Consider the following 25,409-nt stretch of genomic DNA (forward strand, 5'->3'; position numbering starts at 1 on the left):
GACTCAAAATCATGATTAGTCACCTAAACCTGGCTGAGAGAGAATTGCTATAATTAGAAGAACTATATCCATGGATACTGGTCCTAAATGTTTTAGACCCAGCAAACTCGATTGCCTCCCTTTAACATCGAGCTTAGTTTCATTTCGACACCTTTTACAAATTGAATGCAATGGAGTTTAACGTCTCATCAAAACAATTGTTCGATCATTTGGAGACAAACGTGACGTAAATTATATGGTTACGCGTGTAATGCGATGTAGAAGAACTTTGTCTGTACCGAGGTGTTTCTGTATACACATAGTATAGTGTTGAAATTCCAGGCTCTTTCACCGGCCGTTACGTCTTGGCCTTTTTGATAAAATAATGCTACCTCACACAAAGTAACGCCATGTTCTTATATCATTCACTTGGGGTGTTTTTCAATCCGTATGACGTTAGATCATGTAATTATTTATGTCAAGATTTAATTTGAATTTGCACATTGAGTTTTAATAGATTTACTTCAAACACATTAAATTGTTGTACCATTTTAATATATATAGAACCATGAATGAAAAATTACGGTTAATATACAAAGTTATTAGAAATAATATTAATAAGATGAGTAGAAACAAGACCATGCTGATCTTAATATTAGCGTAAACGTAACTGAAAAAAATACAACCACAATTTTTCTCACAGAGATCTATGCACTCTGACCTATCATTGTATAGGAATTACAACATTTTGAAAGAAAAACAATTATATTCCATTTTATAACATTTTTTTCGTAAAATAGTAAGACTATATAAAGACCAATTTGTTTGCCTTGTCATAAACACGTTAAATAACAAATCAGTCATATGGTACAAAAATACAACAAAAAACAAAAAAAGGGTGTTGTGGGGACTTTTAACCGCGATAAAAATTTGGGCTAACACAGCCTATTCCACACGGTGTTGCACAGCATTTCTTAGAATCCGGACAATTATCATCAGTCTCGCAGTCGTTTTGGTAGATTAAACAATATATTGGTGTGGGTGTGGGTTTAGGTGGACATTGACCTGGAAACATAATTATATTTTCAAAAATTTATTTAGATAAGAACTAATTACGTCATCATATGCAATAATATAATTCATGTGGCATTCCTTTCAGAGGGTCACCCCATTATATACTGTGACAGAAATCAAAGAGATCCTCATTTCGTGAAACAAATTAAGATTATAATTAACTATAGAAATGGGATTAACGTCCTACTTTTCTGCACCAACCAGACTACTGAATGATCTTTTAGAGGCATTTAGTAACTGGATAGAGCAATAAACTATAACACATACTTATGGAAGAACAATTGTTCTTCCATAAGTATGTGTTATAGACTACTGAATATTTCATACAGTGTTTTATGAAAACAAAATGCCTGGACAGTGGGGTGTGGCCTACTATTATTTCTAATTCTAACTTTCGATAGTTCTTTAACGTGCACGCCAATGTATATACGCAATGATACCTCTTGTCAGGCCCTCGGTTTGGCACTACTGACTAGGGAAACCACGCTGGAAAATATATATATATATATATATATATATATATATATATATATATATATATGAAAGATTGGATAGAGTTCTCGGGGCTATATTATATACCGGACACACCGAAAAACACCGGAAAACAACCGGAAAACACAGAGCATGTACAAGAACATCGATAATAACACAGGTATTGAAGCAGTTAGGAAAGCATTTCTTAGGAAACTGCAAGCATCTAGGCCGGACGAAGACGAAGAAATCCTCAAACTACTCGACATTTGTCTGAGTAGGAATGACTTTGCTTTCAACGACCAATTATACCTCCAGTCTTCCGGAACTGCGATGGGAAAACGATTTGCCCGGGTTATGCAAATCTCTTCATGGCGGAGTGGGAAAGGGAAGTTCTGCCGCGCTGCCCATTAAAACCAGATTTCTATGGACGTTTTCTAGACATGACGTTTTCATAGTCTGTACGTACACGCTAGACGAATTTTGGACGTTTTTCAACATTCTGAACAATCATCATCCATCTGTCAAATTAACCGCAAATGTAAGTCATAACAGCATAGATTTCCTTGACACCACCGTCTTTAAAAGTAGCAACCCCAAAAACACAGGCCAAATGGAAACTAAAGTATTTTTCAAAGAAACCGAAAAACATCAATTATTGTTTAAGAGCTCCTTTCACCCCAAACATACCTTCTCTGGCATCATAAAATCTCAGATTCTCCGTTTTCATAGGATATGCACTCAGAAGACCGACTTTGAATCAGTATGTATGCTGGTATTTAGCAAACTAAGAGAAAGGGGATACTCTAAACGTATAAAAAACAACACTCTAGCTGAACATGCAAAATCATAAACATATCCGACCATTTCTATAACAAAACATCTGGCACACAATTAGACCAACTTTCATGCTGTAGTTCAAACATAATTTATCTAATTTCATGTAGACAACGTGACAAACAATACGTAGGGGAGACTCAAAATGCACTTAGGGAAAGAATCAACGGTCACCGGTCACACATAGTCACCAAAAAAGACAAACCGGTCTCAATTCTGATCTCATTGTCACGCCAATAGAAAAGAACAAGAGCGACTTTGAAACTACAGAAGAAATTAAAACGTTTAGGCTAACAAGAGAAACATTCTGGATTGACAAATTGAAAACAACAGCCCCCTAGGTTTGAATATTCATACGGCTAGCGCAATAGCCCCTTTTGTAGTTCTATTTAGCGCAACAGTAGCAAGTGCATCCAAAATCATCAGAAATCACTATACTGATCTCCCAGAAAATCACCCGAAAATCTTCACACAGAAACTTATAATTGCATATTCTATAAATAAAAATCTGAACGACATCCTAGGGCCCAGTAACTTAAATTAAATAAGACCATGCAGTCTCCACCCTAACCCAAAACAAACCATATATCAAATCCTATCCCTAACCGTTAGTAAATAAAATCAACTAGATATTAGAATCCCTAGCCCTAACCCGGTGATGTGGAACAAACACATTTTTAGAAAATCCAATTCGTAGTAGGAAACACACTAATGTGGTGCTCCCCCTAGAGCCTCAAATTTATTCTTTTTTCATCAGAAACAAAAATACCAGAATACCAGAAGCACCATCCAAGGAAGGCCATCAGCGCCACCAAAACCAAAAATCAGTGAAATCACCTTTGTATATAATCTAATGTATTGAATGTATTTTTAATAAAACTAGGAAATATCATGAACTAATTTTTCATCATCCTAGGTCAGTGCTTATGTGGAGACTAACCTCTCCCTCAAATTCTTAAACCTAACCCTACACCCCCACCCCCGCACACAGAGAACCAGGCTCCGGGTTACCTATTTAGGGTGTTTTCCGGTATTTAGTGTGTTTTCCGATATTTAGTGTTTTCCCAATGTTTCCCGGTATTCAGTATAACATGGTGTTTTCCGATAGGTTTTCGGTGTTTTCCGGTATATAGTATTGCCGGAGTTCTCACTATAAATGTTAAAAAAATAAAAAATGTAAAAGGGATATGTTGAAAATTTCAGTAAAATTACTTTAATCTAGTCTGAGTTAAGCCCTAGACTGCTATTGTTACAGTTCTTATTTTAATAACAAAGTCTCGGTTATACACTTTTTCGGTCAATCATCAACGACTGTTGAACCTCAGATTGAATTCAAATCTGTGACAAATCGGACAAATCAGATGGCATCGAGAGTTGATTATGGTCTTGTCATTTTAATTAATGCCGATTTAAAAGTTTATATAACATTTAAGGCTTAAAGAAAGATCTGCAATATGCAGATTAAGCCCTTGCATAATGTCTGTTTAATATAACTTGTTGAAGCATTAAGATACACTGTTGATAATGATCTTTATATAAGCAATGTACTTCAAAAAGGTGGAGGAAAACTAAAACAACAACATTAATCGAAAGTGTTATTCGAATTTGTCACTGCGCTCCTTCATACAATGGATGCTTTCTTGTAATAAGTTCACATCTAACTGCTTTTACTTTCTTTTAAAACAAAAGTTCACGGAAAAGTTTCCCGATTAAATAAGATAACTCTGAAGTCAAGTGCACATAATACACCCGATTCTAAATACAATTTTATTTATTCAACGATAATGAAAGTAATTCAATATTTACATGCAGCAAAGAACCAGAGTTCCAGAGGAGATTCAAAAGAAACAAGCGGACAAAAAAAAAAGCGAGAAGAAAGTTTTTGTGCAGTATAGAGACAATAAAGAACTATGAACCCAAAGGAGGATAAGAGATGCGGGGTGAGGATAGAATTATTAAAGGTCTCATATTAAAGTGATTGTGCAACAAATAACCTAAACTGGAGATAACAGTATCACGTCTAATGCTAGGTTTCCACTATCACGATTCGTGCTATGATTGACGCGTATAACGTATGAGTAGCTGAGCTGAGCTTAGTTCTATTAACAGCATGATCACCATCAGTACTAGTCAAGTGTCTAGCCTACAAATTACTGGAGGGAGTGTTGTCGCCCGACAGTCGCTGAGCTATTAAAAAAAAAACTTAATGTCGAATCCCTTTAAAAAATCTTCGACTTCGACTCGACAGCAATTTTTGGTTTCACTAATGTGTCATTCCAGAGAGTTTATAACCTTTTACCATAGAATTACATCATTTACAGATTTGCAATGTGCACTCCTAAATTTAGTACGTAGATCAATCAGCATGCAGACAGACAGACAGGAAAAGTGTCAAAATCCGAGAAAAACTAATCAAAAATAATGATTAAATTCCAGTCTTTATAATGGTTAAAATCACACCAAATACACCTACGTGTTCTAGGATACACATAGATTCATAAAAACGCTATGGCACAACATTTCAGCGCCTAAAAGTAGCAAAAAAAGCGGTAAAAAGACGACGATGTTGTAGGACCTTTTCGGTATGAAAGCTGTGACATGTATGAGAAATACACACACATTGATGGCGTCACACACAAAATCAATACTGATACGCGATACGGACCAGGAATTTACGCTCGCCAAAAGTCTCTATTAGGGACAACCCTTTCGTAGCGCAAGATAGTGGGAACCCAGCATTACTAGACTGTGATACGGGAAATGTAAATTGGATGAATAGATGTCCATAACTAAGGTGTTAGTAAGTGCTCACAACAAGTGAACCACGTACCTCGCTTTGTTCTTCGAAGTGGTCGCCTACATCGTTTACCGCAGGGGAATTGGCAACATTTTCTGCTGCCTCCACATTGACTATCGTTCTTGCAACGATCTCTTCTTGATCGGCATCTGAACTTGGAGCGAATAGTTCTGCAGACACCTAAGAATTTCAAGAACTGCACTGAACAAAAGATGAAGCAAAACAATAGCTACAAAGATGATCGATAATGCAAAGCTATTGCAGTTTACCTTAATCTTATTCATATAGAAATGTGTTGTTTACCTGGTTTTGGAGTCACTACTGGTGGATCTGCTGTTGCTGTAACACAGCGGTTAAAGAAAAGTTACACGAATAACGGAAAATCCACTATGGTATGATATGGGTGAAATGAAATGAAATGGGGTTTAACGTCCTACTTTTTTGACCCCCCCCCCCATGGATGGCTACTGAAAATTGACTATGATAATGGAAACTATTCACGGTTAAACGAAAAGAGTATGTCATTAATTCTTTACCGTATTTATATTATTAATATACTTCGTCATTTATTAATAATATATATTAACCTAGATCCCCAACGCACACAGAAGCTTTAAACCCAGAGAGTGTCGCGATAACTCCACAATAATGAAAATATTATGGATAACCCAGCCTAAAACAAGCGCATAGCCTTCTGTGCCTTAATATATCAAATTCAATTGGGCGGATAAAAATATATTTAATGTGAGTTGTTAAGTTACACATAATAATGGAGGTCATAAATTTATCGAACGTTAAAAACGGATTCCCGTCTACACCATAGGACTATTTATTCCGTTATAAATATCTCCCTGAATTAGGTGATACCGCCCATATCACAAGACACAGCCAAAATATTGCAGCAAGAGAATCAGATTACCCATTAAATCAACATATTGAGTTTTGAATGTCTACAGATATAAATTCAGTAAATGTTTTATCTGGCATTAGCATCGTTTTCTACACCATAGTCACATGGTCCAGGGAATGGATATGGAAGACAATCGACTAAAACAATAAATAAATTTACTTATATAATATCCCAGACATAATATGAGAGTCTAAAACTTACAAATATATAAACATTGAATTTTATTATAGATTAGTCCATATTGCAGGGTAAATTTTTGACCACTAGTGAGCTAGAGACTATCCATGCCTTGGAATATCAACGCTCTACCGAGGAAAGAAGTTACATAATATGATCTTTGGTAGTATATGTTACTACCCCAATAATGTCCGAGACTTTGAAATCAAAAATGAAATAGTCATTTCCATAACATTGTTTTGAGCCGACGGATTCTTAGAAATGAAAACGCGATTGCCTCTATTCTTTTTATGACCTCTATGGTTACAGGATGGAAGCGCTAGTCATAGAGTTGGCGTATTGATCTTGGAGATATTAAGGGCCCGCCACTTTAAATCCATCAAAAATGCCTTGCCATATAGTGGTAAGCTAAAATTCAGCGTAAAGCTCTGAAACTATCAGATTTGAGTCAAAATAATATACCGAGATGTATCGCAGAATTGAATGATCTGATGTCTTATTTAAATTAATTTTTCCACTTATCATAATACTAAATTTAGTTTGGACTGTCTGTGTCGACAGTGGAACACATACATACTCTGCTATATCTCAATTCCCAAACAAAATCAACCTATAAATTGCAATGCATTGAACTCGACATTTTTTTTCTTTTTACCCATATCAATCACATCAAGATGATTGTTTATTCAGATTAGGTAACTTAGCAAAACATATTTTCTGAAAATTCTAAAATACTTTTAATTTTAACGTTACCCAATTATATAAATAGAAATGTGTTGTTAACCTGGTTTTGTAGGCTCTGGTGGATCTGCTGTTTCTGCTGCAACACAACGGTTACCACAACCTTGTCGACAGCATTTCTGTGTAAATGGACAGTCTCTATCATTTTTACATCTATCAATTGGTAAACATTTGACTAAAAATGCTGATGCGGGTAATTTAGGGCAGTTACCTGTTGAAGAAAATGTACATAAATAACGGCAACTCACTAGGATAATGAATGACATGAAATAAAATGGGGTTTAATATTCTACTTTTCTGCTTCATAATGAAGATGAGCTGTTCTCTGTGTAAACGAAAACAATATACCATCATTCCTTTCCCGAATTTGTTTCGTAAAGTTTCCACGTGATTGTGCAGACAAATCTATTCCGACAGCCTTTGTTAATGTTGTGAGAAATTTGAGTAACATTTTACGAACACAGAATACTATTGCTTTCAGACTTATAAATATAATAGAAATTAAATGATTTACTAATATTTTTATACTTTTGCAGGTTAACTTGTATATTTGTTTCATGGATCATTCTTGTCCTCTTACTTCATAATTGAAAATGACAACTTTGAATATAAGCCACTTTAAAGACATAAATCGTTAACATAAAATTTGACAAAGTGAAACGTTTTACACAAAAGTCTATCAATCATAGTAAAATTTTATGTGGAATTTTTTTTACCTCAAAATCATTGTCAGATAACGCTTTGGCAAGTTTTTAGTTCAGTTTGCACACGACAGCTACGGATGAACTGCGTTCTCAAATTATCTACGTCACATAAACTTTAACCGTGTAAAGTTGACTTTGAGTGAAGGTTAATTGGTCTTAAATATGGAGCCGAATCGTTGCCATATTAAGAGAAAATATAATAGTTAAAATTGACAAACTGTCATAGTCAAAATGGTTAAAAATGGCCATTTTCGAGATTTTTTTACTTGTAAATAAATGTCACATAACACAAAATGATATTATTAGTATCAAAACAAACCAAAAAATCTAGTTATGATTTTTCACTTTCTACTTTTCGCCTTTGCAAATTCACTGTAACTTTTTCATCTTTGCATGTTCAACCATGAGAATTTGGCGTCATAAGACGTCAGTATTTATCGTCTCGGCTAAAATTACTGCTCCATTGAGTTATTCATAACTCTTAAGAATTGTCCGATTTTATTTATTATTTTTTGGAGAAAAAAATGGAATAAAGTGGTTGTCATGTTAAACAACTTTTTGTTTAATGAGTTATATCATCGACCCTTGAGGTTGGTACATTGTCTTAATAGATCGGACGAATCTTTGACAGCACATCAGCATGGATGTGAGCGAATTGCTAGCGTTATATCTGAAAGAGGGGCCTGGCTGCCTTAGTCAATTAAGAAAAGCTCTACAGTTATTAGACAATGTAATAAATTGCAAACAAGACAGTTAGGACATAGTAGAGAGTATCATGTTTCGCCAGGAAGAGTTTATCCTCCAAATTTATTTATTCCATAAGAACAGTTACAATAGTTAATTGATAAAGATATGTAATTTGTAGAAAATAAAAAAAATAAAAAATAAAATATCCCTGAAAAGAGGTATGAATTATAGTAATCACTGGGTCGGTCTGTGTCCCAGAATATTTTAATTTACCTGCAACACATGCAGCAGACAGCAGAGCCTACCTGTCAAGTGTCAATATTAAAATCTAATGAATAATGTATACTGATGTCCAAAAGAAAGTATACACTGTGCATTTTGTCCTGCTTCAAACAAAGTCGTTTTTCCATTGTATGCGGTATTTGGGTACAATGTCCATTTGTTTTGCCATTTATTTGCTTAGAAATATTGAGTGTGGACGCACGAGACATGTTCAATGTAGTTTTTTTTTTAAACAAAACTTAGTCATATTTTTAGTGTGTATACTTTCTTTAAGACATTAGTATAGTTTTCATCAAACATGAAAGTAAAGACATAGATTATTTGTTCTTTCCACATTGACTGGGGTTAAATAATGTGAAACTAGAAACAAAAGTTATATTAATTAAAATACAAGTCGGGCCTAATTAGGCCTATATATGTGACAAGACTCAAGAGTTAAAAAAAATATATTATTGACGGTCGGATGGTATCATGTTAGTAATAGTTATTGAATTTTAATCATTAGCATTTTATACTTTTGCAAAACGGAATTTTTTAAAACAAGTATCCGGTTACCAATATATAGGCGTAATAAGTTTTACGTCGTCTTCAATAAATATAGGCCTACAGATGTGATGTCATCTTTTGATGTTGGCGTACTAGTATTTCAAATAAAGTACACCTCTATGGTACCTACACTTAATCAATTACCTACAAATAACATACGTTAAATATTGTTTTATATAATTAATTAATCAGCAGGTGTTTTTATAAGTCAAAATCCGGTAGGCCTACAGCGCATCCATTCACTTGATTTGATATGTTTGTTGCTTATTGTTTGAAATATATGTGTAGCCTATATTGTGTGTCGTGTCCACGGGTTTGTATTGTGTAATTGTTTATGTCTGATGCGGTCCCCCTGCTCTTATTATTCACTTAGCTAACCGAAGTACTACGAATGCATTAGCTGCTTATATCAACGTAGATTTATGACACAGGGTACAATTTATGACGTCGTGTGCTCATAGTCCTTATCAGGGAGTATTAATTTTAGTCCAGACAAGGTGAGTTAGATTGGAGACATTTTGATAGTCGAAAATGCAATGGAGAAAATCTGATAGTTGAAAATGTAAAAATGAAAAAATTACAGTGAATTCGCCAAGGCGAACAGTAGAGGGTGAAAAACATAACTAGATTTTTACACTGTTAATTCTTGTCGAGCAATTTTTGTTTTGTTTCTAATGGGGATTTTCATGATGTTACATATCCATTAAAATGTATTAAGTGTTATGTGATATTTACAAGTGAAAAATCTCGAAAATGGTAATTTTTACCATTTTAACTATGATAATTTTGCAATTTTAACTATGATATTTTCTCTCTAATATGGCAACGATTCGGCTCCATACTTAAATGGTAATCGAACGGTATTCATCGAAATACTCGAAATAAGATGTACTTTCTCCATCTGCACGCCCAGTGTTAATACTGTTATTAACATTGTTATTGGTAAAGTATTTTCTACGTATAATTTCTTAAGCGAAATCCTATACAGAATTGCAGTCTCAATTGCCGAATGAGTATTTTGAATTTCACAGAATTTCGATTTATAGATATGAATATATTTAGTTTCTGACCTGGTTTTGGTTTATCAAGATCGCAATATTTTCCACACGGATGGGGGCAGCATTTTTTGTCATCATCACAATCACTATCACCACTACACTTATTAGTAATTGGGAAAGCACAGAGAACCAGCGCTGGGTTTGGAGGAGGAGGACAAGTTCCTGTTCATAAAAAAAATATATTGAGACATCTATATAACCATATAAATACAATCATTACACTATGATTAACATGTAGCAGTATTTATGTTGGTCTTTTTTAAAAAAAATAGTATCATCGAATAAAGGTGGAACCTCGGGACGTAAGAAAGCTAGTAATTGGTATCAAGGGATAAAAAAAAGAGAGCAAACCTAGGTCAAAGAACAATAGAACTATTATTTTGACAAAAGCACCTTAATGGTTAAATAATATTAACAATACTATATACCTGGCCTGATGACAGCTGGTCCTGGGTCTGCACAGTATTTTGAACAAGGTCCTTTACAACATTTTTTTGATCCGGAGCAATGGTTATCCTGGGAACATTCATCCCTACTACCAGCAGCACACCTTACTGCTAACCCCAATGGTTGAGTGGGGCAAGTTCCTGATAATTATAATTAAAATACACAGAGAAGTGTTAAATGATAGTATTGTAGTATTGACAGAATGAATTATCAGTTTACTACGAAAAGTACTCATCACGGCTAGAAAATTATCAGGCAACCAATTGTTACATAATGCTAGCAGACATATTTTAGCGGATACTATGGATCATGTTATCGGTTCATGTACATGTATATCAGAATGTACTTGGGGTAAAGCTGCAATGCCACACATGTGTCTAGCAGTAAAAGATAGGGGGTAGCATCTGCACACACATACATATCAAAGCATGTCACACGTGTTCTAGTTCTATTAAGAATGGGTCATGGTAGAGTCGGTATCTGATGCCTGTATGCGCATTCCTGAAAAGGACAACAAACGACCAGTGGGACCCGACATTTTCGAAGGGAAAGCGTGGTCACGACGTTCAACAAATAAGAGTCACATATTAGGTAGGGCGATGTGGATATGGCGATCTTCAACCCACTATGGGGGCCTTTTTGGACACTAACCGTACCTCTGATATGGTATTAAAAGACCCTTTCAGGAACATTCGTTACCAATTCTATTGCATTTAGAAAGCTTCGTTCTAATTTTGTATTAATAATTATTGTTTTACCTGCTTTAGGTTTAACTGTATCTTCGCAGGATTTTGAACAAGGGCCCGTACAGCATTTCTGGACTCCTGGACAATCACCATCTTGTGAACACGTATCAGGAGTCAGAGCACATCTTACAACAACTCCCGGGGGTAATACTCGACAGACACCTGTTGAATTGTGCAAAAAGTGTTAGATTTTATTCCAAGATTTTATTCTCTATTTTCAGTACAGTTTGACCTTTGGGTCCGTATCACGAAACGTGTATTTTTGTGAACAGGTCCCTGTCCTTAAATTGGTTTCCTATTAGTTCAGTTTTAAGAGTCTTGTAAATTACAAATACTTCATTCACGTATCAATCTTGGTGTAACCCCTAAAGATATTTGTGTACAAAGATTACCCCGCATTGTGCTTCAGTATTTGAACGCCTTTTTCGATTGGCCGAACAGATGAAAACGTTTTTGATTTTTGTGTCATAAGTGTGTTGCGATAAGTGTCACCTTTATGTCAAAATGTTTTCCGACAATGATAACGATCGGCGAAATAGGCAATATCAGGAGCGTAGGTAGCTAAGAAGGTGGGGGTGGGGGAGGAGAGATACTCCACCGCGCTCGATTCCAGCATGTCATGAATCTGCCACTCCGCTGTGGTCATATAGTAAATCACACAAAACAGGCAGAATTGACAGGCAGCGCTCTTGATCCTGCCCCATTTCTGATTTGCTCAATCACAGGAATTTGCTCCAGGCAATAACCCCAAATGCCAGGAAATTGACTTCATCGGCAATACAATCTCGCAATTATTTTATGTATACATATTGTTTCTATAAGTTTTAATCTATATGAACAGTTACCTGGACGAATTATTATAGCAGTTGCAGCTGGTGCTAAACACCTATTTCCACAGGACGTCTTACAACATTTCTGGGTTCCTGAACAATCGCCATCTTTATAGCAGTTATCACCCAGTTGATCACATGCCGGCTTAGTATTAGAGGCTGGGCAGGTTCCTGTTATTCAAAATAGATGTTACGCGAGTGTGGTACGATTTTAAGGTGACTTTGATGTGATTATACAACAATATGCATACATGTGAGTGTGAGTGTCCCCAGAATTATCATATTTACTTTAAAATAATGCAGATATTAAGCTAAAAAGGGGTAATCCAAGATAAACGTTAGTGAATAAAAGTATTCAATTAAGGGGAAAAGACCCTTGCAATACAATGTCCTAGTACATTGCAAATATTAGAAGGTAGGTGATATTTTCGAAGAAATACAAACTTTAATTTTCTGTGAGGGGTTGGCCTATACTACGCTGTTAATACTGTTAAGCAAATGTTGCGATCATTTTCAAACGGATCAATATTTTGATTACACGTTTAAGACACGCTAAATGGTCTATGTCGTTACGGAGATAAACCCACTAATATTTCAATGTCCTGTGAAATCTGGAACTTTCCATTCAAATATTCGCTCATCCGCTGCAATCTTTTATATATCTGAATTCAAATAAGCAATGATACATACCTGATTTGGTTTTAACTATATCTTTACAACGTTTTCCACAAGCAGATTTACAACATTTCTGCGTACCGGGACATACACTATCTCCTAAGCATTGATCATTCAATGCACATTTTATTAGAAACCCCGATGCTGGAACTGGGCAACTACCTACAGTATATATGTATTGTCATTTGATTAAGGAAATAAATATTTAACTTTAGTTTTATAAAATAAATTAAATATACAAAAAACTCAATTGCCTATAATTATGAGCAACGTAAAAACAACTTTGTTGATCATTTTGCAATCTTTTCCACGCTATTTTGTTTTTTATTTTGCTCAAATGTGTAAAACCAGTATCTCACTGATTTTCCGCATAAAACTTTTAGTATTGAATTTGGTACTGACAGAATTTGCATTAAAATTAATGTATCTAATTTCTATTTTTAATTTTGGATTTTGTAGAATAATTTTGGATTTTGTAGAATAATTTTGGATTTTGTAAATTAATTTTTAATTTTGTAAATTAATTTTTAATTTTGTAAATTAATTTTTAATTTTGTAAATTAATTTTTAATTTTGTAAATTAATTTCTAATTTTGTAAATTAATTTCTAATTTTGTAAATTAATTTCTAATTTTGTAAAATAATTTATAATTTTGTTTTTCTCGAGGACCATTCGGCAAACCTCGACTGATTCCTTGATCATCATCGTGTCATATTGCTCGCCTGTACGGCGTAGCTTGATGTGCCTCTCCGCTATACGCCTGAGATTGTGGTACGGTCATAGGTTTACTGATTATAAACAGGTGTCGCTTAACAAAAACAGTTCTTAAAAAGGCATGTTAGTCGCAATTTTCTTTAAAGGCAGTGCGTTTGGAAGGTGTGCAGCCGAGGTCAAATAAAAGTATAAAAATAGACGAGGTAGGCCGAATACATGTATATACAAGCGTCTGTTATCAACGAAATGGGAACACTGAATAAAATAAAATGAAATGAAATGGGATTTGACGTCCAATTGTTCTGCTACGACTGGGCTAATGAAGACGGGCATACGCCATACAGTGTGCTACGAGGGAAATTTTGCCCGGGCAGCGGCGCTATACGGCCTACTCTTGTATCGAATTTCAACTGCTAAGGGGTCTTTTACCTGCACGCCAATGGGTGGGCTTTGAGTTTTCGTCGCAACCGAACGATTCAACAGCTGTCTTTGTTAGGCCCTCCGTCCTGCACCATTTACAGGGGGAAACCACGCCTGAAAATACCGATGAACATTCTCGGCCGACAGTGGCTTACTCGCATAGCCACCGTGGGTCCCATGGCGACAGGGAAATGGTTTAACGTCCTACTGTTCTGCTTCGACTAGACTAATGAAGACGGACATACGCCGTACAGTGTACTATGAAGGAAATTTTATCCCGACAGCGACGCTACGGCCTAAACTTATATCGAATTCCAACTGCGAAGAGATCTTTGACGTGCACTCCAATGTGTACACGAGACCTCAATTTTTTGTCCCATCGCAACTACTACCAGTAAGTGAGAGAGAGAGAGAGAGCGAGAGAGAGAGAGAGAGAGAGAGAGAGAGAAATGGGGTTTAACGTCCACTTGACACAAACTAGGTCATTTCGGGACTAACTTAAATTAGGGTTTAATTTTATTTCAATAATTCGCTTGCGCGTAGGGGTCTTTTGCAGTGGGAGGAAACCGGAGGACCTGGAGAAAACCCACGAGGTTGGACAAGATGTAAGTGAACCGGGGCGGTCTGATGGTTCTGAAAACAAATTTACAAAATTAGAAATTATTTTACAAAATTAGAAATTATTTTACAAAATCAGAAATTATTTTACAAAATCAGAAATTATTTTACAAAATTAGAAATTATTTTACAAAATTAGAAATTATTTTACAAAATTGAAAATAAAAAATCAAAATTAAAAATCAAAATTACAAAATTGAAAATTATTGTACAAAATTGAAAATTATTGTACAAAATTGAAAATTATTGTACAAAATTGAAAATTATTGTACAAAATTGAAAATTATTGTACAAAATCGAAAATTAAAAATAGAAATTCGAAATTACTTTTTTTCAAAATTAAAAATTGAAAATAAAAATAGGAAAAGAAATAAACAAAAATAGTTCGTATTTGAGCTTCCGTAGTATTGCTTTAAAATATACTTTGATTAAAACTCATACCTGGCTTGATTACTGGTTCTATCGGAGGAAAAATGGAAGGATCGCCTGGAAAACGAATCGGACGATCGTTATAGTCTAAAGTTTACTGTTTAACTTATAATTTACTACTAGAACACTAACCTTATTTACATTAAAAACAACTAAATATATTGTCGAATGAGCAATGTTTACAGTCTTATTTATTTACAGTCTTCTGGTTGACGACATACATGTAGTATTCAATATTAAAGTATAAATGGTGTCTAGGTCCAAAAACAAATAAGGCCAGCAAAAACAATTTACATTTACATCTCTGAGTTAAATAGATGCTTCACATAAACACTACATTGAGTTCAGCAATCAAACAATTAGTGAATGAAACGAAGATTAACTTGGTAATGGACTGACTATCTTACCTCCAGAACCAACGGGTGCTTGACAACGTTTACCACAAGGATGTTTACAACATAATTGCTCATCCGTGCAATTAGAATTAGTTTGACAAGAATCTGTTATTGGTACCAAACAAGACGTAGCTGCTAGTTCAGGAGGCACTGGACACAATTCTAGCAGAATTAAATATTGAAATTAAATATATTAATCACCATTCTTTTTGCAACTACTGTTGTCTGTGCTCCCTGGATATGAAACTATCTCAGGGAGACAATTATGTGTATTGTTCAAATACCGGAAAGGTGTCACGTGAACGTCTCGACAACACAATCCTGCAATAATTTTCATGTTTTTTGTTGGTTTTTTTTTTTTTTTTTTTTTTTTTGTTGATTATTCTTTTGCAATGTGACATATCGTCCTCTTTTTCAAATTCTGATTGTCTGGAGATCACTTAAGTTGAAATAAAAATATGGTCATGGGACCCCAGATTTACTTCCCAACAGAATCTTACTTTCCGTTGCAGTTTGGCAGACGTTACAAATGGCAAGTGGGGACGCGATCTTTTTGTCTCACAGTAAAACAGTTTTTGTCAAAATTCCAATTATCCATAATATTTTTAATCTTTGTAGGAAATCGGTTACACTTTTGATATGATATGTAGATTAAGCGTATCTATAACATACATGTCCCGGATGGACTGTGGGTCCACTCTAGGGGCTATAAATGGTGCTTTCTAGAGTATACCCCGATGTTTCTAGCGTATGCACAAAATTAACATTTGGCAATCTTACCAATTCATAAAAAACGACGTAAATTCCAGAACCCCTCATCTAAAAATCGGCCCAACACTTATTATCAACGTCTTTAGAGGCCCCGAACCTATCATATATACAAGTTCTTTTTCAGTCCATTCCTGTATATGTCCTCATTGGTAACTTTGAGCAATACTTGTCCGTAATTAGATGGGGCCCACTTGACGATGATAATAAATATAAGATAGTATTAGATTAACACCACAGAGTAGTTGAAATGTATATTGAACTTATAACTTACGTGCATTTGATAAAGGGGTTTTACATTCTTTACCACATCCTTCACTGCAACAAATTTTACCTGAAAAGAACATTATTTTGTTTGCAGAATCATACGAGAATGTCCTAAAGTTGCGGGATAACCCCATTATAAACAACATTTATCCGTTTACATTCGCGGCCGTTAAACCCCATTTCATTTCATTTCAGAAACAGCATTTACGTAGACAAAAGAAAAGAGGCATACAAATTACCATTTCTATTTCTAAATACAAAAAGATCCCCCCCCCACCCCGTACAACGTGCTTAATTTCCGTTGCTTCGTTTGAGCTGATGAGTAGAACGGCGCTAGCACACATCTTCAGTGAGTAGGTAGATCTGTTAACACGATCATGTCTCACACTGAAATGGTGCTTTAACTAGCCCCTTATTTTGTGTAAAGCATATCTTGGTTTCACCAAGGACAAAGAATTACCTAAGACAAACATACCGATATAACACAATATACAGTAACACCTCAAGCAACAAACGCTCATATCAAATCAAGTGAATGTAAATCTCTAACCATATTTAGGCAATCATAGCAAGTTTCACAAATCGCTGTCAGTGAGTGTGCATTACATGATATTAATCAATCTGGGGCCTGTTTCACGAAATTTTAACTAAGATAAAATCCAAATTTTAGTAGATACTTCAATTTTGATTGGCTAATTTTATCTTTTGTTAAAATTTCGTGAAACAGGGCCCTGACCGTTATTATTATCGATCGATTGCAAGTTTTCATATTAGTCATAGTGTGTTCTATAAAATAAAAAAGGTTTGTAATGAAACGGGTTTAATTTACTTACCAGTACCGCAATCTATATCTGTTGTACAACTATTTGGACCAAATACACAGATTCCTAATCGACCGCTCGGTGGTGGGCAAAACTTGTTGGTCTGACTTTGAGCCCTTACTATGAAACAGAATGATTGTATTAAGCAAGATTTAAAGAATGGTTGAAAATAACAGAAAATACATCCATGTCAACCCTAAAGTTAAATAGTACAAAACGACATGGGGTTCATCTTCGTGGTCATCTCTTAAACCATACAGGAGCCGTGGTGGTCAAGCGGTATGGCACTGACATCTCGACTAGAATTCAGGGGGAGTAGTGTGCTTTGTCGTTCGGATCAGAGGTCATCACGTGTACTTGTAAGATCCCCAGTCAGAATGCCCGGACAAAATTCCCCCTTTTTTGTATATTGCACACGTAACCATTTGTTAGTCTGAAAACGACCGAGGTATTGTGTTGATAATTAAAATCGACAATAACACAACATATGGCGATCTGAAATTCCACTACTTTTGTATGCACCGATTTCATGACGTCAGCCCTTCTCTCTTAGAACGTCAGGCTGCTATGAAAAGAATCGCTTCTATCAATGAACACCGATATCTAAAAAAAAAACTTTCAGTGTTTATGTTGAAAATAAAATTAAAAAAAGAAAATGTCAGTTAACATTCTGCTGCATTGACGCATCATCATATTTCACAATTCAACCGTAACTATATTTTGCCTAAAATGTTTGATTGCTTCTATCTGTAAATAAACCGTACTGAATTTCAATAGGTTTGTACTCTTAATGATATTATTATTATTAATCCATTCAGGTTTACAACGTTATGGAAGCAAGGGTCATAACAATATTTATAATCGTGGAAATGCGCCAATTTGGGCTTAGATCTATTCATAGAAGGTTTTTTTTTTAATTTATCTTCTCTGTTTACCAAGTAAATGTAAATGGGTTGACACGCAGAAGGCGAGGTGTGGCATAGCATTTCTAGGGTTCCTAGATTCGACATAATGATTAAAATAATAAAGCGTGGTCTGACAGAGATATAGAACAAAGAATAATGTTAAACCAAATTAATTATTCATGAAACCTTTTTGTACCTGCTACATCACCCGATAAGACTATGAAAGCGGACGTTAAACCTAACAAACATTGTGTGTGGTCAGCCATATTCGGAGTATAATATTTGAATTTGACAAGAATGCAGAGTTCAGCCATTTTTTGCGACGAATTCTACATAAATATGACAATATTCAAAATATATAAAAGAAACCTATAAATATAATATAGTTGCACAAAATACGGCCTGGCCTAATGCTAGGACAAAATTAACAAATTTAAACAAAAATACAATATAAAAAAATATAATTCTACTTGACCAACTGTATATCAGATTGATCACAAGCTAATTCTCTTTTTTAAAATTACACCTAGTTGTACAAAGTAACGCCTGATTCTATTGGGAAACAATTAACAATTTTTTAAATGGTATACATTATAAAACATAATACTACATTGTACTTGACTAATTGTATCTACTTCATCATTAAGTAATACATGTCTTTTTAAAAAGTACACCTAAATATTACCTACCGGCTAAAACCAGCAAAGTAAGTATTACGCACTTCATTGCCACAAGCATGAAGATTAAACCAATAAACTAAATGACATTTAGAACCGTCACTTATTTATATTAATGTTAAACCGGATCTTGGTTTCATTGGCAACCGCACTAAGATATCATTGGTTCAGACGTCACAATGCAACACGGGCCTAGAACTCTTAGCTAAATATAAACGGCAAACGTGTTTTTAGGGCAAGTTAAATGTTAAAGCTAGGAGAAACCAAAATCGTAAATAAATAACATTGCCGAAGAAATGGGGCGTAGCAAATTAATCAGTTTCAAAGTTAAATGTTTTGATGGCTAAGGTGTGACAATCAGACATGTTGCGCATATTGTAAAAACAAGTCATTAAATACGAAAATAGACAAAGACAAGTGACAGACATGTTTCACTTCGTTTTATGCAGTGGTCAAAGTAAATAATGAACATGTCTTGAGGTTGAGGTATATTCTAAAATCGACATTTATCAATTTGACAGTGTGACAGACTAGCTGTTCAAATAATATTTATTAATAAAAATAAATATGTACAGATGTTATGATCTGTCAATAAAAATCGACGTATTAAAAATGAAACCGATATTTTTTACTTTCTTAATAAACAGTCTGGTTAAAGCGTGTGCGTTGGATCAGAAGGTCCGTCATTGAGTCAAGTGACGTGTTTGTGATTCCCCACTTGTACTTGACAAGGAATAGGGTCGCCTGGGTGTTCTCCGGGTCCTCCGGTCTCTCTCCACTGCGAAAGACTCCTACGCGCAAGCGAATTAATGAAATAAAATTGAACCATATGTTAGTCCCGAAATTACCTAGTTTGTATCGAGTGGACGTTAACCCTCCCTCCCTCTCTCTCTCTCTCTCTCTCTCTCTCTCTCTCTCTCTCTCTGTGTGTTTATTTTGAATTACATATGGGGCTCCATCATCGTTTTATAGCTCAGGGCCTCCGAGGAACTCAATCCGACTCTGATCCGATCCTATAACATTAATCTTGACAAATGGGAGTGCTTTAAATTGAATGGAAAAATAGCCCAACTGGGGTCCGCCAAGGCTACGGTCTTTCTCCAACACTGTTTTCCATATCCAATTATTGACGAAACCTACGAACTAATTTCGCGAAAGTTATTATCAATATATATATATATATAGTATAACACCGATGGGTAGGAGAATAAAGCCGATTTTAAGATTAGTGTCTAAATACCTCGTGTTCTACTGGGAACGACTTGAACACAGCTCCGACCACAAGCATGAGCACAACATTTAGATAATCGAGGACAATCAGCATCAGATAAACAGTGATCTCTTCTAGGTAGATTACAATAAACAGTACTGGGCATAGGACAGGTACCTTAACCATAGAAGAAAAAGTAACAATCTGTGAGAAATTAAATCAGCTGCTGCCAGGTAGGATACGCCCACATTTTGCCATTTTGTTGGGCAGTTTCATTTCATTTTTCCCAAAATTCGAATTCAACCTTCAGTATGGTGGAATGGTGATATATTTAAACGGTTTTTAAAATCAGAAAAAAAATTGTGACCTCTAGAGAATCCGCAAGCTAAAAATGTGATTTTTCAAACAATCAGGGGTCATAATCCAGGACGTTACGTTCGGATATGCGCGATTATCAAAAGGAATCAAGATCTTAGTGCTTAATGGTGATATATTCACACTTTTTTTTAAATCGGATAAAAATTGTGACCTCTAAAGGGACCACAAGCTAAAAACGTGATATTTGCGTATGAGGGGTGGCCATTTTATCTGGCAGTTTTGACCCGTTTTTCACGAAATTAGAACTCAACCAACATTACGGTGTAACGGTGATATATTCAAACGTTTTTTTTTTTTAAATCGGATAATAATTATTGTGACCTCTAGAGGTACCACAAGCTAAAAACGCAATTTTTCGTACAATCAGGGGCCATAATTCAGGAAGTTCGAATATCGAAAGGAACCAATATCTTTTTGTTATAAACATGTATTTCAAGTTCCATCAAAATCGGATCAACATTGTGACCTCTAGAGGGTCCACAACCTTGATATACAATTGTTTACACTATTTGCGTACGAGGGGCAGCCATTTTGTCCGGCAGTTTTGGCCCGATTTTCACGAAACCAATATTACGGTGTAACGGGGATATATTTAAACGTTTTTTTTAAATCGGAATAAAATTGTGTCATCCATAGGGTCCACAAGCTAAAAATCTTGATTTTTCGTACAATCAGGGGCCATAATTCAGGAAGTTGCGGTCCGCTATGCGCGAATATCGAAATTAACCAAGATCTTTGGGTTATAAACTTACATTTCAAATTTCAACAAAATCAGACCTCTATAGGGTCCACAAGCTAAAAACGTGAATTTTCGTACAATCAAGGGGCCATAATCCACGAAGTTACGGTCCGATACATGCCAATATCGCAAGGAACTGAGATCTGAGGGTGATAAACCTATATTTCAAGGTTCGTTGAAATCGGATAAAAATTGTGACGCGGACGGACGGGAGGACAGGGGCGACGACAATATACGTCCACATAAAGATGTGGGCGTATAAAAATATATAAAAAGATCTCAAATATTGAAGATTACATGATGCAACACGACTGGGCGTAGGGAAAAGAACCTTAAATATATAAGAACACATAACAATCCACAGTTAATTATTAGAAAATATATTAAACGATTTTAAATGTTGAAAATCGAGTTGTCACATGATGCAACGTGACATTCCATACACATTGATATCGGGTTTAAAGTCTTGCCAATGAAATAATTAATGGTGAATTCGTATTTCTGTGGTCATGTGACCAATGCTAGGGAGTATAACCTGACAGTTGATGCGCCATGTGAACAGGTGGGGACCGGGTTTGATATATTTCGAACCATTTTCGGTGAACATCTCGATTCAAATCCAAGACATTCTAGTCTACAGTCCAATAGCATACTGTCTGACAGTAGACAAATGAATAATGGCGATCTTTAAGTTGGCTAAATGGTTATATGATTTTATTCTTGTCAGTGCATGGACAATACACAGATGGGCGATGGAAATACCTGATTTTAGCAGTAAAGTTCGACTATTGATGTTGGTACACGTTCTTCCACAGGGATGAAAACAGCACTTTAGTGTTCCAGTACAATCAGTGTCCGAGTCACATTTATCACTGACAGCGTTTGGACAACTAATACTATCTCTTCGTAGTGGGATAGGACATAAACCTTTGGAAGATATACATTAGAAGTGATTTCGTATCAGCCATTTCATCTTGTAAAGAAAAGGTCACCAAAAAACGACAACTTAGCAATTTTCCATGATCAATACCGAACTGGTCTTCGTAAAATTATTGTTGAAAATAATTAGTAATTGTTGCCTCTCCCAGAAGCATTTTTATTACAAATCACCGCGTTAGTTGATGGTTGATATATGAGCCTAATACATATATGAGGAAGTGAATTGGTTAAATCACACCAGCAATTATCATTATTCATGACAATATGTGTTAGCTTTATCGATTGCCCCAAAGGCGATGACAAGTGTTATACAAACGGGAAACTTATATTTCCTAAATACTATGTATTAGTGCTACTCTAATCTCTATCTACATTATACCTTGTTTAAGTAGTCTACTTTGAGGGTTAGAGGTCATGCATCGACTTCCACATGGGTGAAAGCAGCATTTTCTATTGTCATCACAATCTGTATCCATATTACATTCATGTTTCATAGGTGGACACATAACCAGGGCAGGTGATGGGACAACTGGACAAAATCCTGAACACGATAAAACATAGTGCTATTGATGACTAAATATTATTCTTCGAATTAACACTATATAGCACTAATATTTAAACACGAGTTATATTTTCAGACTTAGCAATTAGAATTGTTGTATTAATCCATTATCCAGTATAGCAATAAACGGTTGAAAAATTAAAAAAAAGTTTTTACATATTCGGGTTTACAATTATATTGGAGGGATCGGTTACCTGATCGAGCAGCAGTCCTCACAGCTAAATCTGGTTTACATTGTCTTCCACACCCTTCTAGACAACACAGATATCCTGTAAATATATTTGTTCACAATATCATCATCCAACTTTCTCGTTCAGAGATACAAAGAGAGCGATAGATAATCCGCGAACAAATGTATCGGACGGGTCATAAAATTAATAAATGGGAGTAATAGCATCCCCAATACGAGAGTCCCAATACGATATTAGTACATCTTCATTACATATTTGTTATTCAGACAATTCTTTATAGCTCTGGTTCATAAAACGAAACCTTGTATATATGGAAACTTTTAGGTCCAGGTTTAATTCCGATATCATCTTTCTAACCTTAAAACATAATAACACTTTTAAAAATTTATGAAGGCAATTTTGGAAAAAAAGTAAATTCCCAAACTGCGACCTGATCACGTTGTCTTCGATTAGGTCTTCGTTTCTTTTTAACTAGTCATTAAATACATTAACAGGCCCGAATTATCTCAGAAAGTGTCATCTCTGACATATGATTATGAACAGAAACACTGTACATTATATATATTATGTTGTTTGTATTTATATATATATATATATATATATATATACCTGGTCGACATTGTGAGTTAGTCACACATCCGGTCTGTTCGGGACGGACAGGACAAAGTCCAACACGGCGACTTGGTTGAGGACATACTTCTAAGGATACTTGAAAAAAAAATAGATTACTTTTGGTATTGGTACTGATATTTGACAGGATTAAATAAAAGTAAATGTCTCATTTCATTGGGATATTTTTGATATACGGTGACTTGGCTTAACTCGGTTCATATTTATCGGTAACGTTTGTTTCCTGTTTTTACAAGGAATCTTTTACATAACGTACGATAATTCATTTAACACTATTTAAAAGAGTGTCTTTTAGCAATCAAATTATGTGTCGTTATATCTGTTGCATACTGTATTGCATATTAGGCGTGCCTACTGTTTTACTTGCAAAAATGTCATGGCTAAGACAGCTTTTTTGTAACAGTGTACTAAATGATACGGGATATCCAGTCAACCAGAACACATCGTACATATACTGAATAAAGTTACCGGCAATTATTTAAAAACAAATTAAGTGTTTACGAAAACCAATAGAAAGATTGACATAATTCCACGTGGATTACCGAATGCAAATTTAATGAAATTTAAATCTTTCTAAGGAATCTTTTGTACCTAAATCTTGAAGTAAACTGCAACCGGGTATTTATGAGATCCAGTAATTCGGAACAAATTAACGTTTTAAAAGATGATAAAGACTTACTTTGTAAACTCTGAGCTACCGCTAATACCCCGATAAAACCTAACCACATACTGACACTCACCAAATTATCTCAATAACGGCTGTCTCGTTTAACCATGGTGGACATCTCAAATACCACTCTATTGGCGTTTCCACCTTAGTAAATGTCCCGCCCTTTCAACTGGGATCTACGTGAATAGTTTCGTAACCGTGTTAACTAAATTGACTTTTTTCAATTTAAATTATTTCTTTATTTTAGCTTTAAAATATCACAATGGCTAGAATTAGGCAGGATCGACTCGGGTTTAACTAAAATGAAAACCATTTGTAGTTTTTTTCATTCTTGGTGTTAATGAGAAGTTAAGCCTTGAGTAAATTTTGTGATCTCCCCGACATGTTCCATGAAAGAACATATTCGTTATTTAATTTCTGTTTTAGACGTGTTTAAACGGAATTTGATGTATTCGTTCTTTAATCAACTATTTGGTGTCATTACATATTTCCATCAGGTATAGTAACAGATTTCAGTCCAATTTTAAACCTTGTTTGTATTTGACACGGTGGTGTTGTTGAATAATTAGAATCGAGGAAACAAAATCATCCTGTTGTAACCTTGTGTTAGAATACTGATTAGTTATGAATAATTGTGATGTGCTGCATAAGGTTGTCTCGATTAAGTCTGGTAATTGTGTGCTTTTGCAAATCTGTGGGTCCGTTCATTAAACTGACAACGCACAACATGGTCAAAAACAATTTACATAATATTATGATGATCTGTATTATGGACTATATATATATACTGAGAAAAGGCATCACTGATTTGGAAGAACGTGCTGTCCAGAAATAATGTAGCTGAAATGGGATCTTTTGAATTTATAAGCTGGGCATTTACCGACATCAGGAAATAAACAACTCGCGGAGGCCATTAACAACTTTGATTTACAGTGAACTTTCGCAAAAGAGGTAAAAATCGAAGAAAATTCAGTAACATGTGTGTCAACTTCTAGTAGTCACCCAAACACGCCACTTCTTCCAGTGGATCTTGAACTCACCCCTTTTTAATTAACACAATGACGCGTTCTCGGTGTTCAGGTGCCATCCTTGTCGTATCATTGCGTCTTCCACA

The 25,409-nt window shown here is 35.1% G+C and overlaps 1 protein-coding gene across 5 annotated transcripts; it reads right to left on the reverse strand.

The window, feature by feature from the left end:
* Nucleotides 1–512: 512 nt before the first annotated feature.
* Nucleotides 513–24,377, reverse strand: LOC126817026 (progranulin). 5 transcript variants are annotated; one of them, XM_050543838.2, is made up of 18 exons: nucleotides 24,305–24,375; nucleotides 23,605–23,703; nucleotides 22,999–23,073; nucleotides 22,066–22,230; nucleotides 20,217–20,363; nucleotides 17,407–17,514; nucleotides 16,581–16,640; nucleotides 15,551–15,700; nucleotides 15,156–15,200; nucleotides 12,977–13,123; nucleotides 12,302–12,457; nucleotides 11,469–11,618; nucleotides 10,692–10,850; nucleotides 10,276–10,425; nucleotides 7,030–7,197; nucleotides 5,462–5,497; nucleotides 5,192–5,338; nucleotides 513–1,044 (listed from the first exon to the last, which is right to left on the reverse strand). In XM_050543838.2, exons 1-18 carry the CDS (start codon nucleotides 24,351–24,353, stop codon nucleotides 893–895), a joined length of 2,163 nt encoding a protein of 720 aa, XP_050399795.1. In that variant the 5' UTR covers nucleotides 24,354–24,375; the 3' UTR covers nucleotides 513–892. The 5 variants fall into 5 exon arrangements, with proteins under 5 accessions (XP_050399795.1, XP_055955490.1, XP_055955489.1 ...); XM_056099515.1 differs by lacking the exon at nucleotides 5,192–5,338; XM_056099514.1 differs by lacking the exon at nucleotides 5,462–5,497 and having other exon boundaries at nucleotides 24,305–24,373.
* Nucleotides 24,378–25,409: the final 1,032 nt, after the last annotated feature.

The sequence above is a fragment of the Patella vulgata genome, chromosome 3 (genome assembly GCF_932274485.2).
Source record: "Patella vulgata chromosome 3, xgPatVulg1.2, whole genome shotgun sequence".
Taxonomy (NCBI): Eukaryota; Metazoa; Mollusca; class Gastropoda; family Patellidae; genus Patella; species Patella vulgata.